The following is a 21,362-nucleotide window of genomic DNA, read 5'->3' on the forward strand; positions in this document are numbered from 1 at the left end:
GGGGTGTTTTCGTGCTTCCACAACAAAAGTGTGTGTCTGTGCATATTATATAGTGCGGCTTTGAATTTTTTTTTAATTGAACTCTAGTTGATTTACAATGGTGTGCTAATTTCTGCTGTACAGCAAAGTGATTCAGTTATACATATATATACATTTTTTGATATTCTTTTCCATTATGGTTTATCACAGGATATTGAATATAGTTCCCTGTGCTCTACAGTGGGACCTTGTTGCTTACCCACCCTGTATATTCTAGTTTGCATCTGCTCATCCCAAACTCCCACTCCCTCCCTCCCCCTCGGCAACCACAGGTCTGTTCTCTATGTCTGTGAGTATGTTTCTGCTTTGTAAATGAGTTCATTTGTGTCATATTTTAGATTCCACATATAAGTGATATCATAGAGTATTTGTCTCTCTCTTTCTGACGTACTTCACTTAGTATGAGAATCTCTAGGTCCAACCGTGTTGCTGCAGATGGCATTATTTCGTTCTATTTTATGGCTGAGTAGTGTTCCATTGTATATAGTACTACATCTTCTTTATCCATTCCTCTGTCGATGGACATTTAGGTTGCTTCCGTGTCTTGGCTACTGTAAATAGTGCTGCAGTGAACATTGGGGCGCACGTTTTTAAACTTTACATAATGGTGTCATACTGAGAAGAGTTCCTGGACCCAATTTCAATGACTGTGTGTGAAGGCTTCTTCACACCAAGCAGTTCTTGATGCCAGCGTGGGATCTGAGAATTCCACTCAATCCTGACACTATCAACCCCGAGGTAGAGTCTGATTTTGCCCTCCACTTCAGACACCAAACACAAGTCCAGGTTGTACCTCTGACCGACTGACTATCAATCAGAGGTTCCCATGAGTCCCTCCTCTGGTCGTTCCATTAATTTGCTAGAATGGCTCAGAGAACTCAGGAAAACCTTATGTTTACTCAGTAGTTTAATGATTTATTATTAAAGGATATTAAAGGATATGAATCAACAACCAGATGAAGAGACACACAGGGCCAGGTCCTGAACAGAGGCGCTTCTGTCTTTGTGGAGCTGGGGGCCCAGCACGGTGGCACCAGGAACCTTCCTGGTTCCCTGACATGGAAACTCTCCAAAAAGGGTCAAAAAGAACTCCTTTTTTTTGGTTTTTATGGAGGCTTCATTAAACATAGTCATGATTGACTAAGTCATTGGCCAAGAGTGATTGACTCAACCTCAGCCCCTCCCCTCCCCTCCCCAGAAATGAGGGGGTGGGACTGAAAGTTCCAGCCCCCTAATCACCTGGCTGGTTCTCCTGGCAACCAGCCCCCATCCTGGGCTGGGATACAAAAGTCACCTCATTAACATAAACCCAATTGTAATAGAAAGGGCTTGTTACAGATAACAGGACAGCCGCTTCACCTTCATGGCCGTGAAACACTTTCAGAAACTGAAGACAAGAGGCCAAATATTGTAACAAAGGATATTCCCGTTGCTCTCATCGATATGAAAATTCCAAGGGTTTTGGGAACTGGAAGCCAGGAACTGTGGGTGAAGAGCAAATATATCTGAGAAACACATTTTCATCACATGCACATTTTGTAAATGATAATATCGCAGGACACGTAGTGTGTTAACCTCAACATCATGTCTTTGAGATTTGTTTGTGGTCTTACTGGAATTCTTGTTCCCGTATTCTAACTGCTGTGCTGTGTCTGATCGTGTAGCCAACCCTGAGCTCATTTGCCATTTCCCCACTGAGTCACTCCTAGGGGATTTCCTTTTCCCCCTTACAATCCGTGCTGCACAAAACCCCTCACCTGTCTCATTCCCAGGGAAGGCTTCTCTAAGCCCCACACTCAGGTGTGTTCCTGGGGCCTGTGCCTTTCTGCCCTCCCAGGAGCTGCACCATGGGGGCTCTGGGTAGGCGTGTGTAGGGCCTGCCCGCCCTGCAGCTCAGGGTCGTCTCCTGAACCTCCCTCAGAGACCCTCGTGTTTCCTCTTGCTAGTTGCTGTGAAATGGTATCTCACAGTTTTCACCTGCATTTCCACAGTTACTAGTGAGGTATTGACTGCTCTGTAACTCCTACATTCTTATTCTCTAGCATGAAAAACAATTGCTTGTCTTTTTACTGATTGATTTCTAGACACATACGCTGGGTACACTACTCCTTATCCCAGAGCTGAGTTGCCTTTTCGTTTGTTCGGGGTGTCATTTGTCAAAAAGTAAATCACATTTATTAATCCTTTCCTATATGGCTTGTGATAAATAAAGAAAACGCAGATTAAGTCATCAGCCGCTGCAGTGCTGACCGACACGCGCCCTGAGAGGAATTTAGGAAGAAAGCAGGATGGGCGATCTGTGCTTTGGACAAGCAGTCTCCTTAGAGCATTAGGTGCATGTCTCAGGAAGAATTTTAATGAAGCCAGGCTCTTGCATCTTCCCCTACAGAGAAAAGCACTGAAACCTTTAACTTGAGATGCCTGTTCTTTGTGAATAGCAGTAGTCTTTTACCAGGATGTAAGCTTTACTGCGCGTGTTCCCAGGCCAAAGATGATATATAAACTAGGCTTCTCCCCTGACCCCTTCAGAGCAGTCTCTCAGAGCTACTGAGTGGCTGTCTCCCAGGCCGCTGTCCTCCGTAAGGTCCCTGAATAAAACTTAAGCTCACAACACATATGTCGTGCACTTTTCTGTAAGTCGACGCTTGTCTTCTCGTTTCTCGCTTAAGAAATTCTCCCTATCCCGGTGGCTTGTTGTTCTTGTTTTTGTTTTTTTTTTTTTTTTTGGCCCCACAGACTCTTCGTTGCAGGGCTCGGGCTTCTCTCTAGTTGTAGTGCGCGGGCGTAGTTGCAGTGCACTGTCTCAGTTGCCCCGCGGCATGTGGGATCTCAGTTCCCTGACCAGGGATCAACCCATGGCCCCTGCATTGGAAAGCAGATTCTTAACCACTGGACCACCAGGGAAGTCCCTATCCTGATGTTTTAAAGATATTTTTCCTTTTCTTGTAAAAGTTTTACAGTTTTGCTTTTATATTTAAGTTGTTGGGGCCCAGGGTAGGCTGCCCCAAAATGTGCCTTAATGGCATGTGGATTGTTTAGAATTAAAGTAATTAAGAAATGGCCAATGCAAAAGGGACACTCTGAACATCCTCTCTGTGCCCTGAAAGCAGGAAATAAGTCTTCCATGTGAAGGTGCCCTCCCTGCATCTGGACATAGAAGGACACCCTTATCTCCAGGGACAGGGAATTAGGACTGAGAAGCCTGTCTAAACAAACCTTGTTACTTTTAAAATTTATTCCCCAAGCCCAGACTCTGCTTAAAGCAGATTCTTCACTAATTGAGCACTAAAGCCTAAGTTTTTTTGTCCTCTCAATCCTTCACAAAATTTATAGTTTCTTTGTCTAAAAAGTATAAAACCTGCCTACTTTGGCCACTTCTTAGGTACTATTTCTATGAGACCTCTGTGCACATGTATTAAATTTTGTTTCTTTTTCTCCTGTTAATCTGTCTTGAGTCAGTTTTATTACTAGTCCAGCCACAAGAACTCACGAGGGATAGAGTGAGAAAGTTCCCTCTCCCCAATAAGGCCTTTAATCCATCTGGGAAGTTATCTTTGTTTATAATTTAAGGTAGAGATCTCACTTTCTCCTTTATTATTAGATATAAATGTATGTGTTAACCAACATTTTAGAATCTGAGGTGAGACCTGATTAAAATAAAAAGGTGTTTATTTGGGGTTTGTTAGGTGTTAGGAGACACAAATTCAAGATTACTTGCATCGCGTTCTGTGGGACTACAAAACGGGGGATGCGTATGAAGGCAAAATCAGCAAGGTTACAGTTAGTTAAATGAGTTTTTTCTCAAGAATATAACTGGAGCTGGCAAGAAGTAAGGATGCTAGTTAAGCAAGGATTGGTTGGAGTCCGAAATGTTTGCATAGTTAGAAGGGGAGACCTTGAGATCATAAGGTTACAGCTGGCAGTGGCCAGCAGACTGTCTTGAGAACGGCTGGTGGTGTCCTTGAGTTTAATACGGTTCAGAAAGTTCACGTTCTCAGTGGTGCAGGTAGTGTCTGAGACCAGGTCCTCCATTTTCGTATGCCTTGAGGCAGGAGATAGATAGGCCCCAGGCTGAGCAGCTGGAGTCTGTCCCCCGTGGGCAGATCCTGCCGGATGCAGAGGCGGACGAGCTGAGCCCCGCCCAGATAAGAGGCCACGTATTTCTCATTCTCGAGGTCAAGAAGACCTTCCCGACTACACACGCACAGAAAGACTCCTTGGAGGTCAAAAAGGGAGTGATGTCAACCTACCCATAGGCCTCCTCACTAGAATCCATCTTGGCTAAGAGATGCATCCACATGCATGGGAGGATCCTGAGATAAAACAAATACGGACTCCAAATGAGGCAAAGCAAAATGACTGGCCAAAGGAAACCTGGAAGAAATGCCCATAAAAGTGATTCAAACTACCACGAAGGGGCTTCCCTGGTGGCACAGTGGTTGAGAGGCCGCCTGCCGATGCAGGGGACGCGGGTTCGTGCCCCGGTCCGGGAAGATCCCACATGCCGCGGAGCGGCTGGGCCCGTGAGCCATGGCCGCTGAGCCTGCGTGTCCGGAGCCTGTGCTCCACAACGGGAGAGGCCACAACGGTGAGAGGCCCGCGTACCGCAAAAAAAACCCCCAAAAAACCCCCCAGAAAACAAAAAAAACTACCACGAAGGCCACTCTCTCTCTGAGCCTCCCCGTGTGCCTATTCACACGCACTCTTTTTCCTCCTAATAAACACTTCACTTATTTCACTACTTTCTGTTTCTTTGTGGAAATTCATTTTCTGCAAAGCCGTACGGGCCAGGGCCTTGTCACTGGCCACTGGTCTAGTGGCTAGGATTCAGCGTTCTCACTGCCGCAGCCTGACTTCAGTCTCTGGCTAGGAATCGAAATCCTGCTTCAAGTCGCTGCAGGCCAAGGCCACCCAAGATCATAGCCTGAGCTATTGTTGCCGAAAACTTGGCCTCTGTGCACTGGTGCCGAATCAAATCTCAGAGACTGAGTTTTGTGTGAAGTAGAAAAGAAGAGCTTTATTGCTTTGCCAGGCAAAGGGGGCCACAGTGAGCTCACGCCCCTCAGAAACTGTGTGTCCCCACCCGGGAGGATTTGGTGAGGAGTTTTATAATGGTTCAAAGGCAGGTTGCTGGTAAGGATCAGGGTGTGTACAGGGCCTGCGCTCCTTTAATCTGGCTTCAGGTGGTCTTCTCTGGAATGAAGAATGCTGACGTCTTCCATTTGTTGGGGGTTTTAGTTCTGTAAGAAGCTCAAAGATATTGGTGTTTTTAAAAAATTATTATTTATTTTATTTTTGGCTGCGTTGGGTCTTTGTTGCTGCACATGGGCTTTCTCAGGTTGCAGCAAGCGGGGGCTACTCTTCGCTGCGGTGCACAGGCTTCTAATTGCGGTGGCTTCTTGTGTTGCAGAGCATGTGCTCTAGGCGTTTGGGCTTTAGTAGTTGTGGCACGAGGGCTCAGTAGTTGTGGTGCACAGGCTTGTTGCTCTGCGGCATGTGGGATCTTCCCGGACCAGGGCTCGAACTCATGTCCCTTGCATCGGCAGGCGGATTTTTAACCACTGTGCCACCAGGGAGGCCCAAAGATATTGTTATGTGTATCCCTTGAGGGGAACCAGGACCCTCTCCCAAGGCTGCGCTATTGTTTTTTGGCCACTCCTCCCTTGTCTCTGCATCCCCTCCCGTCCCTGATTAGCAACTATTTGGACCTGCCATTTAGGACTCAGGGAAGGTCATGGAGGCTGGAGTCTGTTCCCTATAAACAAGAAATAGGGGACACAGAAAGGCTTCTGTGTCCAGGAGCCCCACAGGGTCCTCTTCAGTTTCACTATGATTACTCTATTATAATTTTAATTTGTCATCAGATGTGTGTGTGTATCTCTCTGTCATCTATCCATGTATCTGCTTTATCATTTTATCTTTATTGTATGGGTAGCTAATTTTTCTCACACCTTTTCTTTTTTATTTCAGTGCCTTTATTAAATCTATTATTTTTAAGCTGTTTGTAACATCATCTCTCACATAGGGGAACAAAATTTGCCACCCTAAAATGTGTCTCACAGCATATTATTTTAAGCTGGTTATTTTCTAAGAAACAGCAGGACATGGGGAAAACTCTGAAAACCAAGCAGGAATTTCCTTCCCTTTTGTAAGAAACATTTATACTTTTAAGGGAAATCTCCATTTGTCAGGGCGTCTTCACCTCTGTACCAGGAAGAGGAGGGTGACCAAACCTCTAGAAACTCTTAACAGTGGAGAAGGCACTGACTTAAATCTGCACCACAATCTTACCCTTGTTTACTGTGCTTTTCCTGTAACCGCCCGTAATTGATTCATCCCACCCTAAACATCCTCTTCTGTCTTTAGCTGAAGATGGTATTAAAGGTGAGGGCTTTGGCCATTTTGGTCAGTTTTCCTGGGTCTCTCCCTGTATACGTATTAGTAAACTTTTGTGAAATAAAATTCATATTTTATGGCAAGACAAGAAAAATTTAAACATAAAAAATTTCCTCTGCCCTTTGGCCTCCTCTCTGCCCTCACCGTGCTTTGTGGATACGCATTATGCGTCAAGCAAACCTCCCCATTGGCAGGAACACCTGCTCAACCGTAAAGAGCAACGTTCTCCCAGTGCCAACAAGGCAACTCCTTAAAGATAACATTCCGTCTTGATCTTCTAAGGGGTCACATGCCCCATCACGATGCCGCTTAGATCTGGACTATGTGAACTGTCAGTAACACATCTTTTGATGTATAGCCCTCTGTCTCAAGAAACGTATGTAACTATGCCTTGACTTCTAACAGGCAGAACGGTTCTCAGTTTTCTGAGATGCTCTTCATGGGTTATAATCCTCAAATTTGGAGCAAATAAAATTTTCCATTTCTTCCTTAGATTGACTAATTAACTTTTCATTGACAGTTTGATTTTCTCCTGTTAATTTGACTCATGTCAATTTAATTGTTAGACCAGCGGGAAGAACCTAGAAGGGGCAGGAAAATTTCCCTCTCCCCGACACTCACATGTATTGATATTCTATATTTACACAAATTTTCTTCCACGTCATTCATTTTTCTCCATTGAACTGCATGTCCGATGTCTTTCTTCAGAATGTTGCTCTTGGCACTTTCCGTGTGCATTTCAGATAAGACCGTCACGTACCCTGCGTTACCTTGCCAGGGCGCGGGCTAGAATTGCATGGGTTTACACATTACTCTGAGCAGAATGCCATCCTGTAATTTTGAGTCCTTCCATCTTTGAATAGGTCTATCTCTCCACTTATTTGTGTCTTCTTTTATGTTTTTCAATAAAGCTTAATACTTTTCTTTGTAACTGCCTTGCCTGATTTTTGTTAGATTTTCCCTGAGATGCATTTCAGTTTTTGTGGCTATTGTAAATGTTGCCTTTTTAAAAACTTCATGTTCTATTTGGTTATTGCTGGTGTAAAGACTGTTACTGACCTGGTGTACTAATTTTGTAACCAACAACATTGCAAAAATTTCTTTTTAGTTCTAATTATTTGTCCATTTCCAATATCATCTGTGGCTAATAATGTTGTCTTCCATCTGGTTCTACAAGGGCCAGGTCATTAACCACTGCAGTTGTTAACCTACTGTTACGGAACACAAGTCCACGTGCCCGACGCACAGTGAGGCCAAACAACCAAAACGTCGGAGTTTGGAGCAGAGAAAGGTTTATTGCGGGGCCACGCGAGGAGACGGGTGGCTCAAACTCCCTGAAGGGAGTATTTCCCAGCCAAAAAATCCACATATACTGACTGCTCCCCTACCTCTTTGGAGCAGTTCCTCAGAGCTACCTGAGAGACTGTCTCCTAGGCTATTGTGATCAGTAATGTCCCTGAATAAAACTGAAACTCACAGCTCTCACGTTGTGCATTTAAAAATTTCAGTTGACGTAAATGATGTCCTTGGTTTCCAAACACTCTGCAAGTGATCCAAGTGTTCTTGCTAAGACCTCTGCTGGGGCCCAAGGTAGGTAGAAAAATGTACCTCAGTGGCATTTTAGTTAGTTTGAATTAAAGTTACTTAGGAAATGGCCAACACACTGAGACACTCTGACATTCCTCTCTGTGCCCTGAAAGCAGGAAATGTCTCCCATGTGAAGGTGCCCTCCCTGCATCTGGACGTAGAAGGACACCCTTATCTCCAGGGACAGGGGATTCAGGGCGAGAAACCTGTCTAAACAAACCTTTACTTCTTTACTACTCAAACCCAAATTTTGCTTACATTCCTTTTTATTTATTTATTTATTTAGCTGTGTTGAGTCTTAGTTGTGGCACACAAACTCTTAGCTGTGGCATGTGGGATCTAGTTCCCTAACCAGGGATCGAACCCGGGCCCCCTGCATTGGGAGCACGGAGTCTTAACCACTGTGCCAGCAGAGAAGTCCCATAAATTCCTTCCTAGTCAAGCACCCAAACCTCAATTTCTTTGTCCTGTCACTTACTCTCAAATTTATTGCTTCTTTGTCTAAAAAGTCTAAAAGCTGCCTGCTTTGGCCGCTTCTTAGGTCCTTTCTAAGAGACCTCTGTGCTCATGAATTAAGTTTCTGTCTTTGTCTCCTGTTAATCTGCCCTGGGTCAATGTTATTAGTCCAGCCACAAAAACTCAAGGTGGGTACAAGGGGAAAGTTTTCCCTCCCGGACATCTCCAACAGAAAGTTGAGTAGAGGTGGAATGACAGGCCTCCTCTTCTTTTCTCTGAGCTAAGTCATTAAATATGAGGTTTGCCTGGAATTCTGGTAGATAACTTTTTTAACATTAAGGAAGTTTCTTCTCTTTTTAGTTTGCTAAGAGTTTTTTTGGGGGGATGGATTTGCTTTTTTGTGTGTGTGTTTTTTTTTTCCAATATAAATAAGCATTGAATTTATCTATGTATTTTTCCATCGATTATCATGATCATTTGTTTTGTCAACCAAAGAGGAAGAAAAGCCACAGAGGCTTGCAACTAAGGAAAGAGTTTATCTGGGGTCTTAAGAATTATAATTCAGGAGGCACAGATTCAGGTCAAACCAAAAGCGTGTTCCAGGGAACAGAAGAGGCAGAGGCTTATACAGCAAAAGCCATGAGGCTGTGCTCTGACGCAAGAAAGAAGCTATTCGTCCTTACGTGACGGCTGTCATCAGGGTGAGGGTCAGATTAGCATCTGGAGTTTCCGGCAGATGCCTTCATTGGGAGCTTACCTGGTCAAAAGGTCAGATTCCATTCAGGTTGGGACCGTATAAGCTCCCGCAGTGGCCCCCAGCTCCATTTCAGAGCTCTCTTAGCAATACTGACTCCATTTTGATTTTCCTTCCACAGTTTTTTCCTGGATTAATCTGTTACTGTGGTAAATTATACTAATCCAGTGTTCAATTTTAAGTCAAGCTAATACTACGTCTAATTTGAAAGTCAATTGTACTATTGGTTTATCTGTCTATTCATATTTCCACCCCTGTAAGCAACCATTTTCTTTGATAATATGCCTCCATATGTATGGAAAAAATGATTACTGTGCTGGTTATTTCCATTTTAGACGATTACTGATTTCTTTTTTAAAAAATTTTTATTGGAGTATAGTTGATTTACAATGTTGTGTTAGTTTCAGGTGTATGACAAAGTGAATCAGTTATACATATAAATATATTCACTCTTTTTTTTTAAGATTCTTTCCCTATATAGGTTATTACAGAGTATTGAGTAGAATTCCCTGTGCTATACAGTTGGTCCTTATTAGTTATCTAGTTTATACATAGTAGTGTGTATATGTCAATCCCAATCTCCCAATTTATCCCTTCCCCCGCTGATTTCTTACTATTGAACATTGGGACTAGTTTTTTATACCCTCCACCTGACACACAACCTTCTCTCCCCAGTAGAGTTTCTGGATTTTTAGGGGTCAAATCAGTATTCTCCTTTATTAAGATCATAAACATTGTCCACAGGTGAGGTAAATGGGGTTCTGCGACTACATTCTCTTTCTTGTTTTTGTTGAAATTAACAGCTAACTGATGTTTTCCATGAACCTGTGGCCATGTCATCCCCAACTTTTAATTTTTTTCTTTTTAATAAATGTATTTAATTAATTAATTTTTATTTTTGGCTGCGTTGGGTCTTTGTTGCTGCGCGTGGGCTTTCTCTGGTTGCGGCAAATGGGGGCTACTCTTCGTTGTGGTATGCGGGCTTCTCATTGCAGTGGCTTCTCTTGTTGCAGAGCACAGGCTCTAGGCGCCCGGGTTTCAGTAGTTGTGGCACGCGGGCTCAGTAGTTGTGGCTCGCGGGCTCTAGAGCGCAGTCTCAGTAGTTGCGGCGCACGGGCTTAGTTGCTCTGTGGCATGTGGGATCTTCCCAAACCAGGGCTCGAACCCGTGTCCCCTGCATTGGCAGGTGGATTCTTAACCACTGTGCCATCAGGGAAGCCCCACCCCCAACTTCTGACAGAAGTGAAAACATTCTCTCCATGTGTTCAAATGTTCCAAGTAATCCAGGATTTCTTTTCATACAGACCTCCTTCTTGAGCTCTCATCCCTCCTGACATGGGCTCTGGGTCGGGGGGGGGGTGTCTCTGCACAGTTAATATCCAGGGACCTCCCTCTGCTCTGCTCAGGTCCCTGCATGCAGCTCTACACTGTGTCCCAAGATCTTGGTGTGTGGCAAGTGGGGCTGAAATCCCACTGAGCACACTAGCCAGTCACAGATGTTTATAGCAACTTTATTCATAGTTGTCAAAACTTGGAAGAACCCAAGAAGTCCTTCAGTAGGTGAATGGATAAACTGTGGTCCATCCAAACAGTGGAATATTATTCAGCACTAAAAGGAAATGAGCTATCAGGCCACAAAGAGACATGGAGGAAACTTACATGCATGTGACTGAGTGAAAAAGGCCAACCTGGGAAAGTTACAGACTGTATGATTCCAGCCATGGAGACAATAAAAAGAGCAGGGGCTCCAGGGAGGGTGTGGAGCACGAGGGATTCTTAGGGCAGTGAAATTATTTTATATGATGATATACCAGTAGATATATGTCATTATACATTTCTCAGAACCAGTAGATATATAAGACAAAGAGTGAACACTAATGTCAACTATGGACTTTAGCTAATAATAATGTATCAATATTGGCTCATCAATTGTAACAAGTGTACCACACTAACGCACAATGTTAATAATAGGGCAAACTGTGTGTGTGTGCAGAGAGGAGACTGTAACATGAGAACTCTCTGTACTTTCCACTGAATTTTTCCATACAACAAAAACTATTCTAAAAGATAGTCTGTTAGTTTAATATAAAGACAATGGTGAAGATAAAATGGAACACTAAAAAGTATTAAATTAACCCAAAGCAGACAAGAAAGGAGACACAGAAGAATGATAACAATGACCAAAAATGAAACAAAGAGAAAAATGGCAGCTCTAAATCCAATTGTATCAATAATTACATTAAATGTAAATGGACTAAATATTTCAATTACAAGGCAGAGATTGTCAGACTGGATAAAAAATCAGGATGCAAATCTTGAGCTTACAAGAGCCACTTTAAACAGTCACAGTAGGCTGAAATTAAAAGGATGGAAAAAGATATATGCAAACAGTAATCATAAGAAAGTTGGAGTGGCAGTATTAATATCAGACAAAATAGAATTTAAGACAAGGAGTATTACTGGAGATAAATAGGGATATTTCATGATGATACAAAGTAGATATATAAGGAAAATATAACAAACAGTGTATATGTGTCTAATAACAGTTTTAAAATATATGAAGAAAATCTAACAGATCTAAGAAACACATAAATCCACAATCATAGGTGTGTTTTTCTTCATTGTTTGAAGTATTTACAATTAAAAAATGACAAAAAATACTATTTTTCCTTAAAAAGGTGGGGTGGGGCAGGCCCTAGGAAGGTAAAGGAGGAGGGGGAAGAGGGCAGCAAAAAGAGAAATAAGAAGGTTCAAGGTCAAGAAAACAGTGCAGGAAAGCACAGCTCCATAAACCGTACCACACACGACTGGGCACTGCCTTGTGTGCAGAAGGAGCTGGTGCAGGCTGCAGACTAGGGCATCTGCTGAGGTGAGGGCAGGGCGGCACAGGCCAGGACCAGGAGCTTGGGTTTTGTTCTAAATGAATGAGATGAGCCCTAGAAGGGTTTTGACCAGGGCACTGTTGCCTGGTTTTTACTTTCAAAGATGACCGTGGCCTGCTCTATTCAGAACCCAGGCGAGAGACGCCTGTGACTGAGGCCAGGTGACGGGGTGCATTGATGGGTGGCATATGCCACTGAGGGGTGTGATGGGCACCTGGGGTGGGGGAATGCTGCCATTTCCGACACAGGGCCAGGAGGCGAGGTCTGGAGACTTCTCCTCTCACACCAGGTCGGGGGTGACCCTGAGCGTTCTCACACACTGCCTGCATCCCCAGGTTGCTCATCCTCTGCATTCCTGCTGTGTGGCTGCTCTGCCCTCCGCTGGCCACTAAGCCCAGAGGGCCACTGACCCTGGACCAGCTCTCTTGCACTTAACTCTTCATCCCACGTCCTTCACCACAGCAGAGCCTCATAGTGTCTGCTCAGACTGTCCACACATTCACTAGCTTTGTGGCCCCAAACAGAATTTTCGGCCTCTACACCTGTTTTTCATCTGTGGTTAGTTCTGGTAGTAATAGTCCAGGATGGTGGGAGGGTCACAGGCAAAGGGCCTTGCAGACAGGGCATTGCCTGCTTTCCTCAGCGGCTCCCCCTGGGGCACGTGCCCCTCCAGTACTCTGGTCAGTTCCCCTTTGTCCTGGCTTTGTGGCACTCTTGCAGCAGCAGCTGGCCAGCCCGCTCCATTCCCTCCCTGTTTGCCCATCTCCCTCAGCTCCTTCCTGCCGCGGGGCTGTGCTGACCTAGGTGTAGCTCGTCCTCGCTTTGTTCAGGGCTCTGCTCAAAGTTGCTTCTTCAGAATAGCTGATTGTGAACACCCTCTCTAAAAACAGCATTTTGGCCACTCTTTACACACTTCCCCTCTTTATTATTTTCTTCTCAGCAGGGGACAATGGATCTGAGTTTTATCTGCCTTCTTCCATTAGAATGTCAGCTCCATGAGGGCAGGGTTTTGCCTGTTTTGTTCACTAAGGTTCCCCAGAGCTCAGGATGTGCTGGCACCCAGGAAGCAAATACTTGTTCAGGGGCTGAAATCAGGCTCTAATTCCTAGTACCTCAGCAAGAACGATCAGAGGTTCATTCTTTCGAATAAGCTCTACAGGCTGCCTGTGATGGGCACCAAGCACATTAAGAACAACAGTGGGTCAAACCGCTATGCCTGTGGTCACGGTGCACCTCACCGCCGTAGCTCAGCACAGGGGCACCAGGTCCCTTAGGACATGCTGGCAGAAGCGGACCGATCCCCCACGGAAAAGACCCATTCAGGGAGCAAGACAGATCAATGGATTTTAATGAAGCAGAGCATGAAAGTTCAGTGATATGGTTGCAGATTCCACAATGCAACTGATCTGTTCTTTTTTAAAATAACTTTTATTTTGAAAAGTTTGAATCTCACAAGTTATAAAAATATTACTGAGAGGCCCACGTACAATTCACCCAGCTTTCCCCAACAACAGTACCTAACATGGCCACAGTCCTTGTCAAACCTGGCAGCGGACATGGGTGCCAGTCTGTTCACTCAGGTGAGACCTGAGTAGGTCTTCACCTGTTTTACACACGCTCATCTCTTCTTTCTCCAACTAACCTTTAAGAAACTACCACAGGTCCAATTTTAGTGCAGTATCAAGAAAGAACATCCATGATGATCAGAAAAGGATATTAAAGTACTCTTCCCTTCTCCAATGACATATCTGTGCGACTGCTGCAACCACACACACACACCACAACAGACAGATGCAGAATGCAACCACCTTCAATTAAGTCAGACATTAGATTTACAAAAATGTAAAGCAATGCCACTCTCCTCGCTCAATATTTTTGTTTTGGAAAAAATATTTTTCTTTAAAATGTTATATTAACACACAATGGGTTTATAACCTTATTTTCAAATGAATACATATTTTTGAATGCCTTAGTTTTAATTTTAAATGCCATAAATGCTGACAGACGTAGCCCACATAAACCCAAGCAGCTGGGGACCCCGGTAGTTCCTGAGCTCTGCGAGGGGACCCCGGCAGCAGATGAGCCCTGTCCCACAGAGCCCCCAGGCCCTCCGAGGCTCCCGTGCACTGTGACAAACCTGGAAACTTTTTATTCTTCAGTGTAAACAGATATATTTGGGTAACTTATCCAGAGGAAATTAAAAGTTCAGAAGTTTCTGGAGTGATTGTCAACAGGGGAATACAATTCGTATCCAAACTAAGTATTTCAAAATGACCTTTTTAAACCACTTACTATTTAACCTAAATTCAAGTACGGTAGTCAAAGAAATGGAAACTATTATCAACATTATAGAATTCACACCTTGTTTTTTTAAGAATGATCTTGCATTTAAACAGATTTCTTTCATTATACAAATCCATGAAGTAAACAGTAAAGTTTAAAAAATATATTCTTTTTAATAACTTAGTCTAAGACTTTGTGTTGGTTTGGTCCATGGCTGTGAAGAATACACAGACAGCAGCTGTGATGAGTAGATGCATTCCCTCATAGAGAAGTTTTGGAGAAAACACACTCCATATAAATAAATGATAACGCAGGGATGTCACAAAAATGATATATGCAGAAACCGGAATAGAACAAATCAGTGCGTAGCAGAAGCAGGCATGACTCAGCGCCGAACCGCTGTTAATAAAAAGGGAAACGTGCGTTAGTACACGCCACTTCTGGCTCACGTGAGGCGTGAACACACACACATAATCGATATTTGTACTTTGACTACAGTAATTCCTGTTCCTGGGACTTAGTCTGGTGGGCACTGTGGCGCCCGAGGAGAGGACAGCTGCAGACGGGCACCTCCAGTCACTTAGGGCCACCAGAATCTGCAAAATAGTTTTGAAAAATGCACCCCCAAATTCTACATTTATTTTAAAATTATACACGTTATAACATATAAACAATGAAAAGAAAATCACGCAAGGATGAGATACGTGTGGTGTCCGGGGGTGTCTGGTCTGGTCTGGGGACGTTGGCTCACTCCTGAAATAAGAACAGTCCCCCTCAAGGCACATGCATGCACTGCCTTTGTTTCCAAGCCATCCCCACACATTACATAAATCTAGCCTGTTCTTCAAGGCACCTTCCGGGGACTGTGACCATTTCGGGATGACAAATTCCACCACCCAGGCACCTTTCACTCCTCGTCAACCCACAGATCCTCGGGGGCCAGGCTTTCCAGATTCTGGTCCTGGCGCCTCTCCTCACACCCCGCACGGAGTCTCCGCGACATGCATCGCTGCTGCTAACCCCTCCTGGCGCAGGGGCTCCGCCACGCGTGCAGGTGTCCTTGCCTGGCCCTAGCTGGCTCCCCACTGGGGCTTCAGTGCCCGTCCTTCCTGCTGGGCTCTCCAGCTGCCCGTCACCCTCAGTAGGCAGCACGCTCTGCTTCTTTCTTGACGCATCACGCAGCCTCGACGCCCACCTGCAGGCCCTCTTCTGGGATGCCGTCCTGACCCCTCACAGCAGTGCTGTGACTGGCTCATTTCGCCGCTGCCCCACCAGACCACGCGCTCCTGGAGTGACTCCTCACGCCCACGCCTTGGGTCCCACTTGGGATCCAGTCCATCCCGCAGGGGATCCCTGGAGAGCTGGGCCCCGAAGCATTGCCTCCTCCCTCCCCAGGGCCTTTCCCCCAACACCCAGCAAAGGGCACCCTAGGGAAAGGCCTAGCGGATGACGGGCCTCAGCGCGGGCTCTGCTGCCCTCTCCTGGGGCATCAGGGCGTCTGTGCTCAGCTGGGAGCCTGCTGACCCCACTCCCCTCTTGACCAGACAGTGAGGGAGGGGAGCTCAGGACACTCACTTCCTTGTGTTTCGATTTCACACACTCGGAAGACACTGACTGAGGTCCCTTCCAGAGCGACAGCCAGTGGGGTGACAGTTCCCGTAACCTCAACAAATGACAATTTGCGACCTAGGGGACGAACGAAGGACCTGCAGCTTGGACCGCTCAGCTGTCCCTGCTGCTGAGCTCCAGACCGGAGGCCAGCTCCCAAAGCAGAGGGGCACGGGCCACCCAGTGCCCAAATTTTAAGCCATTAGAAATATGTTTTCTTTTTCTACCACTTTAATCTGGTTATAGTTTTCTTATTTTACTAGAAAAAGTAGAAACAATGAGTGAAACTTGAGTGAAAATGAAGAAAAACCTTTTCTAAAATAAAGGAGAAACATTCCTTAATTAGGGAAAACGTCATACAACACTCTCCAACTGATTAAAATGCTTCAACTCACTTTAAAGAAATGCTTTCATCTGTCTTTTTTCTCCCCAGTACAAGTGCAATAGATGAGAAGCGCCAGGAAAATCAAGCTGTGATTTTAGCACCAGGAAGCTGCTCTTCACAGAAGCCCAGGCTCTCACCGTCTGGCCCTCACCCGCCTGGGTCCCCCTGCTCAGCAGACCTGGGGTCTGCAGACGCGGTACACGCAGAGAGCCGTGCTTCAGGGCAGGCAGCCCTCTGGGGCAGCAGTGAGCGCACCTCACCGGCTCACGGCCCCTTGGTCCCCGACATGCAAAGACACCTGTCGGTCAGTTTGGGCCACTCGACCCCACCAAACCCACCCCCCGGGGCATCTAGGAATCCGCTAATGAAAGAACCCCCAGCTCGGTGGCGATCCTGCGCTGACGTGGGCTCACGTCCAGCACGAAAGCCTGGAAGGGCGTCCTGGGCTCCCCCACAGCGACCCCACGTCTGTCCGCTCCCGCCAGAGGCGCTCGGCTCGCAGGAGACCAGATAGGCAGCGGCTGATCAGAGGGGAGTCTGCCCACAGACACCCCAGAGGCCACACGCAGGCACTCCTCGTCCTCAGGAAGCCTGAGGCTGGGGAAAGAGAGCCTCTCGCTGGGGAAGCCAAGGCTCAGCCATGGCACTTTGGAGAGCAGGTGGAGCCCACCGGGAGCCGCGGCCTCAGAGCAGAAGCCCACCCTCCTCAGGGGGAGCCGTCCCTTGCTTTCTTGCTCCAAAATCTGACGCTCACCTTCGCCCCGTCCACCGATGTGGACGTGAGCTTGGTGCAGAGGCAGAGGGTCCCGGAGGCCTGTGTCTCAGGAGCTGGTCTGGGGGTGACACGTGGGACTGAGAAGAACCCGTGAAGGGGGCCGAGGAAGCGGGGGCGGGTTCAGTGTGGGGTCAGAGGTCACCACAGTGAGGCCTGTGCTGTTAACTCGGGCGGGGAGGTGCGGGCCCCGAGGGGGGCGGGGGCAGAAAGCTCGCCCTCCCCTCAGCTGCAAAGTGTCCTCCTGGGGCCTCCCTGACCCGCTTGACCCCCCGGGGTGCGGAGGGGAGCGTGTTAGGAGTTCAGAGGCACTAAGGGAGCCTCACACCCCACGGCACCTCACATGGGCCTACAACCCACGGCGGCGACACCATCGCCCGTTTTACAGACCGGGGAGCCAGGGCCCGTGTGGGAAGCGCAGAATCAGGCAGCCACACACCACCTGGGCCGCACTCTGCCAGGTGGGCCCAGGCACCGAGGTCACTGTGTGGGTAGAAGCTGGAGGCCCCTTCCTCACGAAGCCCCCTTTCTGAGGGGAGCGGGTATAAACAAGGAAGGAAGCACTGCATGAGAGGGGAGGGGAATGCTGTGGAGTAAACAGGCAGGGGAGGGGTGGACGGATGGATGTGCTGGGCAGGACAGAGCAGTTGACTGCCCCGTCAGTCCGCTGGGAAAGGAGCCTTTGGGGCTGGTGACCGTTGGACTTCATGGGGGCAGGACAGGGCAACACAGAGTCGCACCCTCATGGCCAGCCCCTCAGGACTGTCCAGGCTCCTGTCTCCCTCCAGCAGGGATCCTGGAAGTGAGAAGCAGCATCTCCTGTTCTCTTGTTCCAAAGGGAACCCCCCCTCCCCACCGCCATCCCCTCTGCCATCCCCCCCGCCATCCCCCCCCGCCCCGTGCTCCAACCAGGTCACCGGCAAGCAGAGAAAATGAAAAGACCTTCCTTCTTGTCCCTCTGGAGACACACCTTGGTATGAGCTGGAGAAAGCCAGCAGGGGTGTCTGAGCCGCCCCCACACAGACCAGCCCTGCCACGCACTGTGGACTGTTCAAGGTCAAGGAAACGGATGAAAATCGAGACCTTTGAGCCCTTGGGGTTCAGGCACCCTGTCTCTGGAACATGAGTTGATCTGCCATCAGATTAAAGACGAAGGAGCCTCACCTGCTGGCTTCTGAGGTCAGGAAGTTTACCAGGTGGCTGGCCCACAGCACAGGCCCCGTGTATGTCGCAAACGTCGTCAGGAGCATGGCTGGGATCTCCACATAGGCGTCCAGGCCCACGAAGCCTGCTGAGATGTCCACGGTGGCGATGTTGTTGGAGTTTCCCTGGACACGGGGAGAAACAGGCTGAGCCGGCTGGTCTCATACCATGGCCACTAGCAACTGTGAGAGCCGGTCACGGTGACCTGGACACACAGGCGCCCCAGCTGCCCGTTCACTCCTGGTTCCGGGGCTGACCTTAGATGCTGTCCCTCCACCTGCCCGCCTCACACCCAGGCAGGAGGAGCAAGTGGAATGTCTTTTACCTTCGAGAGACTATACAAATGTAAGTCTGATGATGAACTATGGAAAATTCCAAACTTCCCCAGATCTATTTACTTCAGACAGACACACCGACCTCCCTCCTCAGGGACCCAGTCTGGGGGCTGCACGTGGCACGGGGGAGCTGAGGGTGGTGTTGCCACACGGCGGCTCGCTCGAGGGTGGACGCCACTGTTAGGTGGCGGAGGGAGGGCGGGCTGGCTGCCTGGCGTATGGCTCAGGTGTCAGATGCAAGATCTGGGCCAGTAACAGGACAGCTTGCCCCACGCAGGGAGGGTGGGGTTTTGAACCCCAGGGAAGGGTCTCACGAGGTTCAGTCCCTCTCCACTCTCAGTCTTTATTGACGCTGGGGGCCTTTTCTGAGACACTCATGATGTTTACGGGTCTGACGGCACAAATGCCTGTCCTAGCCCAGCGAAGGCCCCTCCCGGGAGCTCCTGACCCGACGGCCTGGGACACAAGTCCGGCTGGGTGAAGCCCACCGCCTTCTCCCTCAGCCGTGTGGCACTCCAGGCAGTCACTGGGTCGTGGTGCAGACCCCAAACATCTCAGAGCCGCGCTCTTCCCTCGACAATAACCTCCCTCGTGCAGCTTCCCCCTTGACCCCCTGCTCTGCCCACGTCCACCTGGGCTTTCCCCCAACGGCACGACTCCCTCCCTGGAGAAGGAGGAGACCCTAGAGCTGCTGAGAGGAGCAGGGGAGGGAGAACAAGAGTCCCAAACGCCATGCTGAGGGGAGGTGGGCCGAAGATGGAAAAGCGGGTCCCACACCAGGCAGGTCGCTGGAGGTCCCGCTGAAGCCGATTCAGCCGTCAGAGAGGGTCGACCTAAGGCGCGGCCTGCATGCTCTGGGGCTTTCCTTGCGTTAACTCTCTAGATCCTCAACAGTCCTGACACCGTGCAGGTGAGGAACCGAGGCAGGGAGAGACCCAGGGGGCCGCGGAGAGCTGTGGATGCCAGCTGGGCACCACGCTCCTGACCCCATACCACGAGGAGCTGGTGAGCTGAAGGCCGGAAGAAGGAGCGGAGAGCCTGTGATTCTCCTGCCAGGAAACCCGACAGTGAGAAAAGGGAGACGCCCGAGGGAAGGGCTGTGGGAGGGGAGATGAGCACGGCCCCAGGGGCGCTCTGCTCCCAAGGCCGCACAACTGCTGCTCATCTGGCCTGCTGTGGGGCCCGCCGTGCGGCCGCCGTGCAAGGGCCGACCTGCGCTGCCCCCGAGGACCTCTAGCACGTCTGACGGCGCCGCTGCAGGGACGCCCGTGGCCGCTGGACTCATGCACTCTGGCTGCCCACGGGCAGCGCCTGAGACGTGCCAGCAACACATGCCGTCACAGAAGCTTTGTGCTCACCCCCGAGGGACGAGGCCACATGCCCCCCAGAGGAGCACACCGAACGCCAGAGTCTGCTCCCCGCTCGGGCGCCACCTGTGCTCAGTCTTCCTGATACTGAGGCCTCAGCGCGGAGCCAGGCTGCCTGAGCAGTAGTCGCCTTCTCCGTCTGGGTTCAGAGGGAGACTGTGGGCACCTGCCTGATCAGGCCAGCAGGGTCTGCTGTGCCCCCAGGACGCACCTGCAGCTTGCAGACTGTGTGGGCGCTGCCGGGAGGCGTCCCACGCAGAGCTGTGGGGCTGTGCGCCCCCGGGCAGGGGTGTCCTGTGTTCTTCAGACAGGCCCACGGTTCAGCTGGGCCCTGGGGAGCCTGGAGAAGGCAGAGGGACGAGGCGATCTTCCGATGTGACAGCGTTCCCATTCCCCACCAAGCCACTTGTGCTCAGAGACAGAGTGACCATCATTAACTGACCTCCAGATGGGAGGCAACCCCCAGGAACAGGCCTGCAAGTGACGTCCAGATGAAGAGAGGAAACAGACTGACATGGGCCATCTGGACATTTCTTGAAATGTGCAGTGAAACCTACAGTCCTTCCGAGGCCACACATGAGCTATGCCAACCGGCCGGCAGGACAGCTCTGACGCAGGCGCGCCCGGAAGAGGCACTCGGCCGCTCTCCTCCCTCCTCCCTTGGGACCCACGTTCACGCTGGTCCCTTCGCTGTCTTCCCACTCCCGGCTGGTACTCCGCAATTCTGGAAATGCAAGCTCTGCACTTCCCCACATCCATGACGCCTGTGACCTTCTGAGAGGTACGAACAGCTGTGTCCTCGGTGGTAACACAGCATGAGGCACACACAGGAACAGGATCCGCGGGCCAGCGCTCGGCCGTCAGAGAGGGCACCTTCCCGCGACGGGCGGCTCAGACGCCAGGGAGGTGCGGTCCACGCCCTGGGTCCGCAAGGACCCCAGCTGTGGCGTCGCTGCGGGGTCCTGGTGACAACGGTAGGCACTGAAAGTGGGGGTCCTTGGGGCGAGGCTACAGCTGGAGTGAAAGGGAGATGGAAGCAAAGTGGGGCTGGAGGATTGGGGAGGCACAGACAGGGGGAGGGTCAGGTCACATCCCTCCAGGACTTACAGATTTCTAGTACTTTACCCCTGCCCACTTCTGGGCTTCAGGGAACAAAAGGAAAAGCCATGCAACTGTGGTGAGGCTGGAAGCAGCCAGAAACCAGGAGACGAGGAAGAGGCCCCAGGCCAAGCTGCCGGGACACGGGGCACCAGGCAAGCTCCAGGGTCTGGACAGAGGAGGGAGGAAATGCAGAT

General features: G+C 49.0%; 1 protein-coding gene across 5 annotated transcripts in view; it reads right to left on the reverse strand.

The window, feature by feature from the left end:
• Positions 1 to 13,523: 13,523 nt before the first annotated feature.
• The window catches only part of PIGG (phosphatidylinositol glycan anchor biosynthesis class G), a 40,961-nt gene continuing 33,122 nt past the window's right edge, over positions 13,524 to 21,362 (reverse strand). For 4 of the 5 annotated variants that reach the window (XM_004265203.4, XM_033419679.2, XM_049709197.1 and 1 more), the window contains 2 exons: positions 18,327 to 18,490; positions 13,524 to 14,796 (listed from right to left, as the gene is read on the reverse strand). In XM_004265203.4, coding sequence (XP_004265251.1) covers positions 14,583 to 14,796; positions 18,327 to 18,490 — 378 coding nt within the window. In that variant the 3' untranslated portion in view covers positions 13,524 to 14,582. Of the gene's footprint in view, positions 15,620 to 15,972; positions 18,491 to 21,362 lie in introns of all 5 variants that reach the window. The other variant, XR_007477056.1, reaches the window with a different exon arrangement.

The sequence above is a fragment of the Orcinus orca genome, chromosome 4 (genome assembly GCF_937001465.1).
Source record: "Orcinus orca chromosome 4, mOrcOrc1.1, whole genome shotgun sequence".
NCBI lineage: Eukaryota > Metazoa > Chordata > Mammalia > Artiodactyla > Delphinidae > Orcinus > Orcinus orca.